Here is a 14,581-nt window from a genome sequence, read left to right as displayed (position 1 = left end):
TCCAAGATGGACAAAGGGGACGTTGTTGGGGCTGTGTTTCTGGACCTAAGAAAGGCTTTTGATACTGTTAACCATGAGATTCTCATCACAAAATTGTCCAGGTTCAACTTTTCCCCCGTTGCCTTAAGATGGATGAAATCATACCTTGAAGGCAGAACTCAGTATGTCAGAGTGAGCAATGAGCTGTCACCCACTCTTAGCTATGATGTGGGCGTGCCCCAAGGGTTAATACTGTGGCCCCTCCTTTTCAGCCTGTGCATTAATGATCTGCCTTTTGTCTGTACTGGGTCTGAAGTTCAAATGTATGCAGATGATACAGAGATACATGTGCATGCAAAGAGCAAACAACAAGCTGCACAAGAACTCACCACTGTAATGGTCCAGGTTACAAAGTGCCTCAGTGACTCGTGTTTGCATCTCAATGTGAAAAAAAACTGTCTGCATGTTCTTTACAAAGAGGGCAACAGGTGCTACTGAGCCAGATGTCTACGTGTCAGGGGAGAAGCTCCAGGTGGTATCTGTTTTTAAGTACCTTGGCATCATACTTGATTCCAACCTCTCTTTTAAAAAGCAGGTGAAAAAGGTCATTCAAATAACCAAATTCAACCTAGCTAATTTCCGATTTATACAAAATTGTTTGACTACAGAGGTAGCAAAACTGTACTTCAAATCTATGACACTCCCCAACTTAACATACTGCTTGACTAGTTGGGCCCAAGCTTGCTGTACAACATTAAAACCCATTCAGTCTGTCTACAAACAGGCTCTCAAAGTGCTTGATAGGAAGCCCAATAGCCATCCTTACTGTTACATCCTCAGAAAGCATGAGCTCCTGAGTTGGGAAAATCTTGTGCAATACACCGATGCATGTCTAAATGGCCTGGCTCCCTCTCCACTCAGTATTTTTATTAAACAGAAAAACCAAACATATGGCAGCTGATCCACAAGGTCTGCCATGAGAGGTGACTGTGTAGTTCCCTTAAGGAAAAGCACCTTTAGTAAATCTGCTTTCTGTGTGAGAGCTTCCCATGTCTGGAATACACTGCCATCAGACACAGATAACTGCACCACCTATCACACTTTCACAAAAAACATGAAGACATGGCTAAAGGTCAATCAGATTTGTGAACATAATCCCTAGCTGTGTATTGCCGCTTTCCATGTTGTCTGTAGCTTGTGAGGTGTTGAAACACTTTGTTGCTTTTATGGATTTTGTCTTGTTGCTTTTTGTGCCATGTTGCTCTGTCTGTATGCTACGTCTTGCTTGTCCTATGTTGGTCTGCGTGTGCTCACTGCTCATTGATTGTCTGTATTGTAATTGTTTTTAATAACCTGCCCAGGGAATGCATTCGAAAATTAGCCAGCTGGCTAAAACCGGCACTTTTACTGAAACGTTGATTATGTGCACTGTCCCTGTAAAAAGAAATAAACTCAAACTCATAAAGGCAGGCATATGAGGGCACAATACAGTGTCCAATACAATCAAAAAAAGACTTTTAATAACTTGTCATGAATATATTTCCACAAATATATCTTTACGCAGTTCATCCTTTACAATTGTTAATGCACTGGTGCTTTTTAGGAATAGGGCAAATCATTTAACCTATGCACCTGGCTGGTTATATTATCATCTTTCTTGTTTCTACTTTGTCAAAAGAAGCTTTAACCGGACTTTATTAATTACTAGAACTAAAAGTTTATCAAATGGATTACACTGAAATGTTTTTAAGAAAATAGCCTACAGGCCTATGCTTTTTCTAAGACTTTGTAGAATAATACAAAACAAATCCTTGACTATCCATACTGAACAAAAATTAAAAAATAAAAACATGTAAAATGTTGGTCCCATGTTTCAAGAACTGAAATAAAAGATCTCAAATGTTCCCTATGCACAAAAAGCTTATTTCTCTCAAATTGCATGCAGAAATGTGTTTATATTTCTGTTAATGAGCATTTCTCATTTGCCAAGATAATTCATACACCTGACAGGTGTGGAATATCAAGAAGCTGTTTTAACAGCATGATCATTACACAGGTGCACCTTGTGCTGGGTACAAGGAAATGCAACTCCAAAATGCGCAGTTTTGTCACAACACAATGCGATAGAGTTTTGAGGGAGAGTGCAATTGGAGTACTGACTAGAGGAATGTCCACCAGAGCTGTTGCCAGGTAATTTTATGTTAATTTCTTTACCATAAGCCACCTCCAACGTCATTTTAGACAATTTGGCAGTACGTCCCACCGACCTCACAACCGCAGACCACGTGTAACCACGCCAGCCCAGGACCTCCACATCCAGCTTCTTCACCTGCAGGATCATCTGAGACCAGCCACCCAGACAGCTGATGAAACTGAGGAGTATTTAAGTCTGTAATAAAGCCATTTTGTGGGGAAAAACGTATTGTGATTGTCTGGGTCTTACTCTCCAGTCGGTGGGCCTATGCCCTCCAAGGCCCACCCAACGCTGTGCCCCTGCCCAGTCATGTGAAATTCATGGATTAAGGCCTAATGAATTCATTTCAATTGACTGATTTCCTTATATGAACAGTAACTTAGTGAAATTATTGCATGTTGCGTTTATATTTTTGTTCAGCATAAACAAATGGCAACTAATATTTCTTCATGCAATTAATCCTTTATAATAGTTGATGCACTATTCATCAAGCATTGGTGCTTATGTTTGTGCACCTTGAGGATTGATATGTTACCTCTTATGTAGCAACATTTGAAATTGTGTTTTTTACTTTGGATAAAAGTAGAGACTCAGAGCTAGAAAATGGAATATCATACACTCTAGTTGAAAAACAATGGGAAAGTAATTCTACTTTGAAAGTTGATAAACTTTCAACCGCACTTTTGAGAAAATGGTCCTTGAATGTTTTGTTACACCTACTGGAGAGCTCTTCTTTGTTGACACCCATTTAGCATCGTTCACACCCTCTTAAGCCTTAGCCCCACCCATCTCTTTAAGGATTCATGTGAGGCCATTTGCTAAACAGAGTGATTAGTTTAGTAAACAACCAAAGATTTCAAGATTAAAAGTGGATAAAGTAGTAGCCTACAATAAGGAAAAACTTCAGGTAAAAATACACTCTAGTCCTTGGCCGACATCCTAATCTGATTTTGGTGCAGGTCATGTTGTTCTTCACGTTACCGTCTATCACATCACACTATATCAAATAAAAAAGTTGATTTGTCACATGCACAGGAAACAGGTGTAAACAGTACAGTTAAATTGTTACTTGCATAGTAGCAATATCAAAAAGAGAAAGTGTCCAGATACAAATATTTTATAATTATTAGATGACGCTTACCTGGCACACTTGTCTAAATTGATAGGTCATGTGAAGGAAATGCTATAACCAACCCCCAGCCACATCTAGCTAAGTGGATGGGTCACTGTTGTCTAGACATGTACACATGTTCATAAAATACAATAGATGGCCGTAATCACCCCCAGACACACCAGGCTAATTTGATGGTTCGTGTAATCATCTGGAGGGAAGTGTTTTGTCTAGACATGTAGCTAGCTAGCTAGCTAAACAATGAACTGCCATAATCCCAACTCATACTACTACCAACCAATACACACATTGTCATAGCTGTAGTATGAATCTGCAGGTAGCTAAAGCTAACCAGCCTGATTCGATGTTAGTTAGCTATCATTAGATTATAACTAAGAATGCAAATGTATTTCCGATTCGAATAATATTACTACACAGATCATACACGTAACGTGAGCCAGCAAGCTGACATTCGCTAGCTAGCTACCAGCACACTTTAACAAAATTAGAAACGTATATTATTGTATACATGGATGAACGCTTCACGGCAGATGAAACATTTAACTTTGTTTTCTTTGGAGCTACATCTCGTTTGGCCAGCATTGTGTCAAGTCACTCCGGTACACACTGACCGTGGCATGTAAGTAGCAAATCACTTTTCCCAACTGATCTGTCGATAGCCCCAAAGTTGAGAAAAGTAGCAAAACTTTTGTAGTTCTCCAATGGCGAATGTTATATATATTTTTTAAATGACATGGTAGAAAGGACTATCAACACATACTGAGCAGCTCACATTATAAACAGAAGCATGCTACATAGCAGACCCATCCAAACTCATCTCCCGGCATGTCCAGCCCATTCATTATCTCAGTCAATCATGGCTAGCGGGAAGGTTGTTTTTTTCCCCATTGGCTAAAACAACTAAGCATGTAATTTAACAATTTTATTTGTATTTATGGATGGAATATACATTTGTTATTGAGCCACATGAAAGTTCAAAAGTTCCAGAAGGCATTTCTGCCCAAAAATGCATTTTGATTAAACAAATTGTTTACTTTCAAATGCCTCTTCTGTGAAGAAGTAACGTGCGATATGCACCTAGTTTAGCTGAAAAGAGTCACATATGCATCTGATGAATATGCAAAGGAGGCGCCCTGCAAGGTTCTCTAGCGGTTACATTTAGGCTGAAAGGCCAGGGGGTTCTAGTGTTATTTTTTTATTTTTTTTTATTTCACCTTTATTTTACCAGGTATGCTAGTTGAGAACAAGTTCTCATTTGCAACTGTGACCTGGCCAAGATAAAGCATAGCAGTGTGAACAGACAACACAGAGTTACACATGGAGTAAACAATTAACAAGTCAATAACACAGTAGAAAAAAAAGAGTCTATATACATTGTGTGCAAAAGGCATGAGGAGGTAGGCGAATGATTACAATTTTGCAGATTAACACTGGAGTGATAAATGATCAGATGGTCATGTACAGGTAGAGATATTGGTGTGCAAAAGAGCAGAAAAGTAAATAAATAAAAACAGTATGGGATGAGGTAGGTAAAAATGGGTGGGCTATTTACCGATAGACTATGTACAGCTGCAGCGATCGGTTAGCTGCTCAGATAGCAGATGTTTGAAGTTGGTGAGGGAGATAAAAGTCTCCAACTTCAGTGATTTTTGCAATTCGTTCCAGTCACAGGCAGCAGAGAACTGGAATGAAAGGTGGCCAAATGAGGTGTTGGCTTTAGGGATGATCAGTGAGATACACCTGCTGGAGCGCGTGCTACGGGTGGGTGTTGCCGTCGTGACCAGTGAACTGAGATAAGGCGGAGCTTTACCTAGCATGGTAGATGACCTGGAGCCAGTGGGTCTGGCGACGAATATGTAGTGAGGGCCAGCTGACTAGAGCATACAAGTCGCAGTGGTGGGTGGTATAAGGTGCTTTAGTGACAAAACGGATGGCACTGTGATAAACTGCATCCAGTTTGCTGAGTAGAGTGTTGGAAGCAATTTTGTAGATGACATCGCCGAAGTCGAGGATCAGTAGGATAGTCAGTTTTACTAGGGTAAGTTTGGCGGCGTGAGTGAAGGAGGCTTTGTTGCGGAATAGAAAGCCGACTCTTGATTTGATTTTCGATTGGAGATGTTTGATATGAGTCTGGAAGGAGGTTAAAGGGTTAAGCCTAGGCCAACTCACCAAACTGATGTTGTGGCCGTAACTCATCACCATGCAGTGTTCAATGTGAAATTGTTAATCCATTTAGAAAATTCCAAACACAGGCAGAATAAACTTCATCGAATGTCTGTACATCGAAAAGAGGACAGATTTCATTTTATAACTGACAAAATTGGCTTTCAACTTGCCAAATTGAGCCAAGTTTCAAATGAACTGTTAAAGATGTGTGATGCGCATCACTTTGCAGTGGCAACTGTTTTCATTCTGAAAAATAATCTGTTATACTTTATTCTGTTACTTTTTTTCACTATAAAATAGGTGTCTTGAATGTAATGTGGGCTCTGGAATTAATATCTTCTTGTCTGCTAAAGTATCAAAACAAGGCTGTGTCATTGCACAGCCATAGGCTTCTTCAAGCAAGTGCCACTGCTGAGGGAACTGCCTTTTTGAAGATTATGTTCCACGATATAATATAACCAATTGATATTATGGTTTCAACAATTTCATTTTAAATGGCACTTGCTTTTTTATTGACTGAATATATATGGGGCAATTTAGTCCCATCTGTAATGGTTATGATAAATTGGGCATTGTTGCGCACTTTTGGAATAGGCCTATAGCTAAATGCGCACATATTTCTTTCCAGTGCAAGCCTTGTGTTCTAATATATATTTTTTTAGTACTCAATACATGTTAATAATATAACCACCTTACTTTAAATGAATGGGCTTAACATGCTAAAATATTTTGTATCTAATTTGCATACAATTGTATAAAAAGTTGTATTCTAATTTCATAAATTGTTACAAACTCTGTTTTGCATAAAGCATGAAGATTTGTTAATAATATGAACAACCTACCTTAAATTATTGGTGTTAAATTATTAATGATTTATTCCGTACTGGCTAATTTGAATAATAACTGCTCTAATTTGCATAATATAGTATTTAATCAAAGTTACTTCAATTTTAATCTCGGTGTTCTACATCAGCCCTGAACATTTCATAACAACATATCTTGAGATATTGGACAAAATGTGTTGAATTTAAGAATCCAAACTGGTGATTTGGTGCCATTATTGACTAGGGACTAGCATTGACCTGTCTGCAACCTTTCTGACCTTTTCGATAACTTGAAAATAGGATAACATATCTCAGCCATGGTAAATCCCATCCTCATGGAATAACGTGCTGTGTTCCTGATAAGCTTCTCTGTAACATGGAATACAAAGTATAACACCAGAACCACACTACCCTTTTGTCCACCAATACCCTATAATTTGCTTAAATCTTTTGACATTGTGGGAAGTTAGTTGAATCAAAAGACATTCAAGAGACATTGTAAACATTATTTTGGTTAGCTAGCTAGCTTTCATTAGCATAACTAGCGAGCTACTTCTGTACAAATTATGCAGGGTTGCCAACTTTTTAAGAACGCTTGGAGTGAGATTTAGCCTAGAAGGGGGTCTGTAACATTTGTAAGCTAATTTCATGCAATTATATGTCTTTTTTACATGGCTTAGGCCTATGACCAGAGGGGGGGAAAAGCTTTGAATATTAAATGAACACAAAAAATGTTGACGACTTCGTAACTTAGCGACAATTGAGGGAGAAAATGTAAAGTATGCTAATATTTTAAACATATATTTTTTAGGTGTTTTGACACTTCAGACATTCAGACAGTAATGAAATTAGATGGGGAGACAGGCAAAAGGAGAAGCAGTGGAAAGGTCAGTGGGAATGCTCTGCACAGGAAATACTAATGGTTGATGGCAGTGAGTGGGTAACCAAATTATAGATTGCAGTCTCCTTGTACATAGACTGCTTTCTAGGTAAGGACACAAACATTTCGTAATTTTGGTGAATTATTCAAATCAGTCTGGAAGAAAATCCTGCTTGCTCTCCATTTATTTGTATTTATTTTTTATTTGTACTCCAGGAGGGTTAGCCAAGTGCTGGGCGTTTGAAAATGTTCTTGTTATAACAATTAACTTCTCAATCATACAACCTTCAAAAATGAATATCAATATTCAGGTGGTTTATGCCTAGTAGTTGAAGATCCTTGCCATCATCTTAATATACATAGACACAATATACGGTGTGTTTATGAGTTGGGAGTTCCCTTCCGCCATCTCTGCCTAGCCTGTGCACAATACTAAAATGGCCTGGAGCATTTAATATCCAATGCTTATTCAAAACTGTCCACTAATGGCTGCAAAAATACATAGATTCATACAATTAATTTTCAAAGGCACAAGTGGGCATATTAGACGCTGGCAAAATTGGAATAATAAAATACTAAGTTTGGGGAATAACAGAAGTTTTCTTTGTTAAGAATGAGAATTGTTCAGCTGATCAGACTAAATAAAGTAAATAAATAATCAAATCTCCTAAAGACAAGACTACATAAATCTGCCCCTAAACCCTAACCAAATAATGTTTATATGTATTGTCCCCCTTCTAGAATCAAACTTACACTTTTGGGTTCCCAATCTGTTTGACAAAATTATTTTCATAGTTACAAATCAGGTCACCCTACCAAACTCCCCTGCTAAAACAGACTGTAGGGCTGTCTGCTGCCTTTTCATGATCACAGTTTAAACACCAATCACCAAACGAGGGGATTAATGCATGCGTTTTAAATTGACTTTAGGACATGCTGTCAAAAAGCTGCATTCTGCAAAAGGGATGGGAGTAACAGCAACCTCATTTAGTTGACATTGTACATAAAACAGCGCTACCGTTCTATAAACTCAGCGGAGAACGTTCTCCCCTCCATTCAACTCCACTCTAATCTTGAGGGGGGTTTATTTAAAACGCGCATCCTATCCCTAACATAACAAGACCAATCAAATGCTTCAATGTGCCGTGGTTCACAGTGCTGGGGCAAGACAGGTTATGATAGAGGTTCCGCGGGTGTTGTTGCAGATGCAGTCGCAGATGCTATTTTAAAACGATTTGGAGCACATTTGAAAAGTTAACGCACAAGCCAATGGACTTAAAAACAGTAATTTTCAATGCGTGAGATAGAAGTGTGTCGTGTGATCGCAAGAAGAGGCTCAAATACGTGTGTCTCAAAGCCAATGCGAGAGAGCTGGTAGCTCGGATGTTTATGATGTTAGGTAAAGAAATGGGAATGTGTATGATTTAACTTCAGGTTAATCTTCCTTCAAAATGGTTGCTCAAAGCTGCACGCATAGTGGCTGTTGAAGTACCACAGTAGAGACAGACAGCGCTACCAAGTGCACACTGCACAGAGCATGTTGTGTGTTGGGCTTAAAAGGGTCCTTGCGAAAACACGTTCGCCTAAAAGTGCCCTTGCGGTGAAGAAATGGAGATGCGATTAACTTTGACATCCCTAAATGTAATACTTGTCAGCAGTTACTTCCATGCCTACAAAACATCACACCAATTGTTCTGTAAAGCAATGTTATAAAGACATGGCTTAATGTAAAAACACCTGTAGTATTTTAGTAACTTCTCATAATATCATAACCTTCATGTCAAATTTGGTGAATGTCAATATTTATCAGTGGCCACTGTTACTACATGAAAACATAATACAGATGCATATAAAACAAATCAATAACATAAATTATATATTAATATTATTAACAACGAGACAAGTGGTCTTGTAAACCCATACAGTCTGCCTTGTCTAGACTAGGACCTATAGAACTCACCCCTCTCTTTCTTGGGAGACACCTCTGGTTGTTTCCGGGTCACCGGGGGCTGTTGAATGGGGCGTGATGACGTTGGTGTAGTCTGGAGGAAGACGGTAAAACAACATTAAAAAAACAACAATATAAAACTACATCCAGATGGGCTCCAAAGAGAAAAAAACATAAATAAATATATATAGGTGTGCGCAGCAATGAACAGGGTTCACAGAATGACAGAAAGGACACAAGATCAGTTGCATAACAAAGCAAGCACTATATCATGTAGGAACTACCTTTTATGTGCAATCAGTGAAAGCATTACCATGCTTCTCTCTCAATACCACCAGGAAGAAGCAAGGACGCAAGTGAAGTTCAGTCTAGTGCTGTAGGTCGGTTATATTTGAATGCAGCAGATACACTTTTAAGGACATATACATAAGGTTTACATGGCAAATTTCATGACCCCATGTCCATCGGTTCAGTTCTTCTAACCCTGCCAAATGCAGCAATGAATCATTCTCAAATTCATTAGAGGCTAATTCATTGAGTGCCTTTAGAATGTATTCACACCCATTGATTTTTTTTCACATTTTGTTGTGTTACAGACTGAATTTAAAAAGCATTCAATTGAGATTTTGTGTCGCTGGTCTACACACAATGCCCAATAATAACAAAGTGGAATTTCTTATATATTGTTTAATGTTTACAAATGAATAAAACATGAAATGTCTTGAGTCAATAACTATTCAACCCCTTTCCTATGGCAAGCCTAAATAAGACCATGAGTATACATTTGGTTAACAAGTCACAAAATAAGTTGCATGTATTCACTCGGTCTGCAAAAATAGTGTTTAACATGATTTTTGAATGACTACCTCATCTCTGTACCCCACACATACAATTATCTGTAAGGTCACTCAGTTTGGCAGTGAATTTCTAACACAGATTCAACCACAAAGACCAGAAAGTTATTCCAATGCCTCGCAAAGACAGGCATCTATTGGTAGATGTGTAAAAATAAAAATAGGGATATTCAATGTCTGCTATTTTTTTTAACGACTCGTTAATCATAAGGCATATACACCCCCGCCCTTCTTCTTACCTGAGAGATGTTTGTTTCTCTCGGCGTGATGCGTGAAGAAACCGGGTGCCTGTACCGACTCTGATAACGTATCCAGAGTGAGCCATGTTTCCGTGAAACAAAGAATGTTACAATCTCTGATGTTTCTCTGGAAGGCAACCCTTGCTTGATATTCGTCTACCTTGTTGTCAAGAGACTGGACATTGGCGAGTAGTATACTCGGGAACGGTGAGAGATGTGCCCGTCTACAGAGCCTGACCAGAAGACTGTTCCGTCTGCGGTGCCGTTGTTTTGGGTCACCTGCTGGGATCCGATCCATTGTCCTGGGTGGTGGTCCAAACAGAGGATCCGCTTCGGGAAAGTCATATTCCCGGTTGTAATGTTGGTAAGATGACGTTGCTCTTATATACAATAGTTTTTCCCGGCTGTATGTAATAAGAATTAAGATTTCCTGGGGTAACAGTGTAAGAAATAATACATAAAAAAACAAAACACTGCATATTTTCCTAAGAACGTGAAGCGAGGCGACCATCTCTGTTGGCGCCATGTTGGTCTTGTCTGTATCTATCTGATATACGATGTACTCATTTATCCAACAGTTGCAAACAAGATTTTCTATTGAATTCAGGTATGTTTATCCCTGTTTTGCTCTGTTTAAGAAATGTTTTTCAACAGAATCGGCAAAATGGATACACCCCTGATCACGTGTATACAGTTCACTTTCATAACAGCCATGTTGTATTCCTATGCACTCTCCTCCTCTCACTTGCGGACGTCAATGCACAACACTTTTCCAAGCCAAACCATATAACTGCTACACACAACCTACATTGTCACCATATTAGCTAAAGTAAAGTCATAGTCAACATCGCTAACAGAACTAACGCGTTAGTTAGTTCCACATTTTAAGCACTGCTGTGCTAGCTTTCAGTACTAGATTCATTCTCTGATCCTTTGATTGGGTGGACAACATGTCACTTCGTGCTGCAAGAGCTCTGATAGGTTGGAGGACGTTAGTTACTGTGTAAGTCCATGGATGGAGGTGAGAACCATTAGCCTCCTAGATTTTGTATTGAAGTCAATGTACCCAGAGGAGGATGGAAGCTACACCATGGTGCTACCTTACAGAGTGCTGTTGAGACTACTGTAGACCTTCATTGCAAAACATTTTGTTTTAATCAATTATTTGGTGACGTGATTATATTTAGCATAGTTTTAAATAAAAATAATAACGGAGGAGGATGGTCCTCCCCTTCCTCCTCTGAGGAGCCTCAACTGATTGCACCATGGCATCCAAATCACAGTGATGCGTGAGTGGTCTAGAATTTGTGATAAATGTGTCCAGAGTTTAAGGTACTTGCCGAGACCTGGATATAAATAATTTCACCATAATCCAGCACCAATAAAAAAGTGCTTTGAACAATATCATTTGACTGACAATGAAAAACAATATTTGTTCTTAAAATAAAACCCCCAATTTCAGTTTCTGGGTCAAGTTATCAAATGTTCTGTTTAAAACTCATATTTTCATCTAACCAATTCCCAAAGAGGTGACCCTATCAATTTGCTGTCCTGGCAAGTGACTAACTACATCTGTTTACCTTCAGTGAAGTGAAAACCATACATTTAGTTTTCCTTGCATTAAGCTCAAATTTCTAATCAGAAACGTTGCTTTCGAATGGCATCAAAAGTCCTGAAAAGCCATCTCAATATTAGTGACAGAATAAATAATTGTGTCACCTGCATACAGATGGATACTGGCAGAGTATATATATAAGTCTTCCCTATATAATGTACATACAGTGTAAAAAGGATCAGACCTGGGGAACTCCTTTCGTAAGCCTTCGAAACTCCGATTTTATACCCTCCTGTGCTACACACTGTTTTGTCAGATTGATTGGATTGGTTCCAAAACTACCTATGATTCAACACTAAACCAACCTTTTTAAGTCTATACAACAGCAGGGCATGGTCAACAGTGTAGAAGGACTTCGATAAGTCAATAAAAAGTGAAATACAGTGATGTTTCTTGTCCTGAGCACACCATCCACCGTTTCTGAGTATATTACTCACTAATGTTCAGTCTCTGGATAATAAAGTAGACAAGCTCAGGCCGAGAATCACCTTCCAGAGAGACATCAGTGATTGTAACATATTCGGTTTCACGGAAACATGGCTCTCGCGTCTTTGTCCATACAGCCAGCTGGATTCTCAGTATATTGCGCCAACAGGAAAAAATAACTCTCCGGGAAGAAGAAAGGCGGGGTTGTATGTTTCGTGATTGTGATAACATACAGAAACTCAAGTCCTTTTGTTAACCTGACCTAGAATACCTCACAATCAAATGCCGACCGTATTATCTCCCAAGAGAATTGTCTTCGGTTATAGTCACAGCCGTGTATACTCCCCCTCAAGCCGATACCACGACAGCCCTCAAAGAACTTCACTGGACTTCATGCAAACTGGAAACCACATATCCTAAGGCCGTATTTATTGTAGCTGGGAATTTTAAACAAACAAAATTTGAGTAAAACGCAACCGAAGTTCTATCGACACATTGACTGTACTGTAGTACTCACACTGCAAAAACACTCAACCACTGCTACTCCAACTTCCAGAATGCCTACAAGGCCCTCCCCCTGCAAATCTAATCATGACTCCATTTTGAGCCTCCCTTCCTATAGGCAGAAACTCAAACAGGAAGTACCCATGCTAAGGACTACTCAACGCTGGTCTGACCAATAAGAATCCACGCTTCAATATTGTTTTGATCACGCGGACTGGGATATGTTCCGGGTTGCCTCTGAAAATAGCATTGACAAATACACTGATACAGTGACTGAGTTTATCCTCAACACAGGGGCCCTACAAGGGTGCGTGCTCAGCCCCCTCCTGTACTCCCTGTTCACCCATGACTGCATGGCCATGCACGCCTCCAACTCAATCATCAAGTTTGCAGACGACACAACAGTAGTAGGCCTGATTATCAACATTGACGATACAGCCTACAGAGAGGAGGCGAGTGCCTTGGGAGTGTGGTGCCAGGAAAATACCCTTTCACTCAATGTTGACAAAACAAAGGAGCTGAACGTGGACTTCAGGAAACAGCAGAGGGAGCACGCCCCTATCCACATCGACAGCACAGCAGTGGAGCAGGGGAAAATATTCATGTTCCTCGTCATACACATCACTGACTATCTGAAATGGTCCACCCACACAGACAGTGTGGTGAAGGAGGCACAACAGCACCTCTTCAACCTCAGGAGGCTAAAGAAATTTGGTTTGGCACATAAAACCCTCAAACTTTTAAAGATGCACAATTGAAAGCATCCTGTCGGGCTGTATCACTGCCTGGAACGGCAACTGCACCGCCGAAACTGCAGGGCTCTTCAGAGGGTTGTGCTTTCTGAAGGCCAAAAAGATCATCAAGGACAACAACCAACTGAGCCACTGCCTGTTCACCCCGCTATCATCCAGAAGGCGAGGTCAGTACAGGTTCATCAAAGCTGGGACAGAGAGACTGAAAAACAGCTTCTATCTCAATGCCATCCGACTTAAATAGGCGGCTTCCACCCAGTTATGTAACCCTGCACCTTAGAGGCTGCTACCCCATATACATAAATAAAGAAAAATTGAATGAGTCGGTGTGCCCAAACTTTTGACTGGTACTGTGCATACAAACAAATAATAATGATATATACATATATATGCACACACACACACCCACTGGAGGCTGCTAAGGGGAGGACGGCTCATAGTGGCCAAAACGAAGCAAACTGAATGGCACCAAACACAGGGAAACCATATACTTGATTCCGTTCCAGCCACCACCACAAGCCCGCCCCTCATAACCAACGAGCCATACACACGTACACCACAGGAGGATGGTTGCACCCCAACCAGGGAGTACGGGCCTACGACAACGACTGGAGTGGAACGGCAAACACAAACATGATCTCCAGCTGTCCGACGCCACCCACTCTACCCCGCCCCAACCACTGACATTACACACAAAAATAAAAATACAAATATACATACACATAATAATATAGACACACACACACACACACACACATATCGATATACATACTACTTTCCTTTACAAATTATATATACATATATATTCACATAAACACATACATACCCGGACCCCCAACCAAGATCTTAAGGTCTGGCACGACTCCCTACATGTCCGGAAACAACAATGAAACTTCAAATCGGCAGCCCTTGCTGAAACAGTTTAATAAGATTTCCCCAGCTATGGCACAGTATTGGAAGTTCATCCATAGCCAATAGGAGTGGGTTCAGGTGAAAGTTTCGTGACACCAAGAGCAGAAGAATAATTAAACACCTTGATTTGTTGCTTCCTAAAATCTCTCTACACTT

At 39.9% G+C, this 14,581-nt stretch overlaps 1 protein-coding gene across 2 annotated transcripts in view; it reads right to left on the bottom strand.

The window, feature by feature from the left end:
* LOC112234908 (collagen alpha-1(XVIII) chain) overlaps positions 1–14,581 on the bottom strand; it is a 169,788-nt gene that overhangs the window by 49,661 nt on the left and 105,546 nt on the right. For both annotated transcript variants that reach the window (XM_024403234.2, XM_024403226.2), the window contains one exon: positions 9,136–9,217. In XM_024403234.2, the coding sequence (XP_024259002.1) occupies positions 9,136–9,217 (82 nt within the window). The remainder of the gene's footprint in view (positions 1–9,135; positions 9,218–14,581) is intronic.

The sequence above is a fragment of the Oncorhynchus tshawytscha genome, linkage group LG03 (genome assembly GCF_018296145.1).
Source record: "Oncorhynchus tshawytscha isolate Ot180627B linkage group LG03, Otsh_v2.0, whole genome shotgun sequence".
Lineage (NCBI taxonomy): Eukaryota > Metazoa > Chordata > Actinopteri > Salmoniformes > Salmonidae > Oncorhynchus > Oncorhynchus tshawytscha.
The sequence above is the reverse complement of the archived record's forward strand: the minus strand, read 5'-3'. Positions and strand labels throughout refer to the sequence as shown.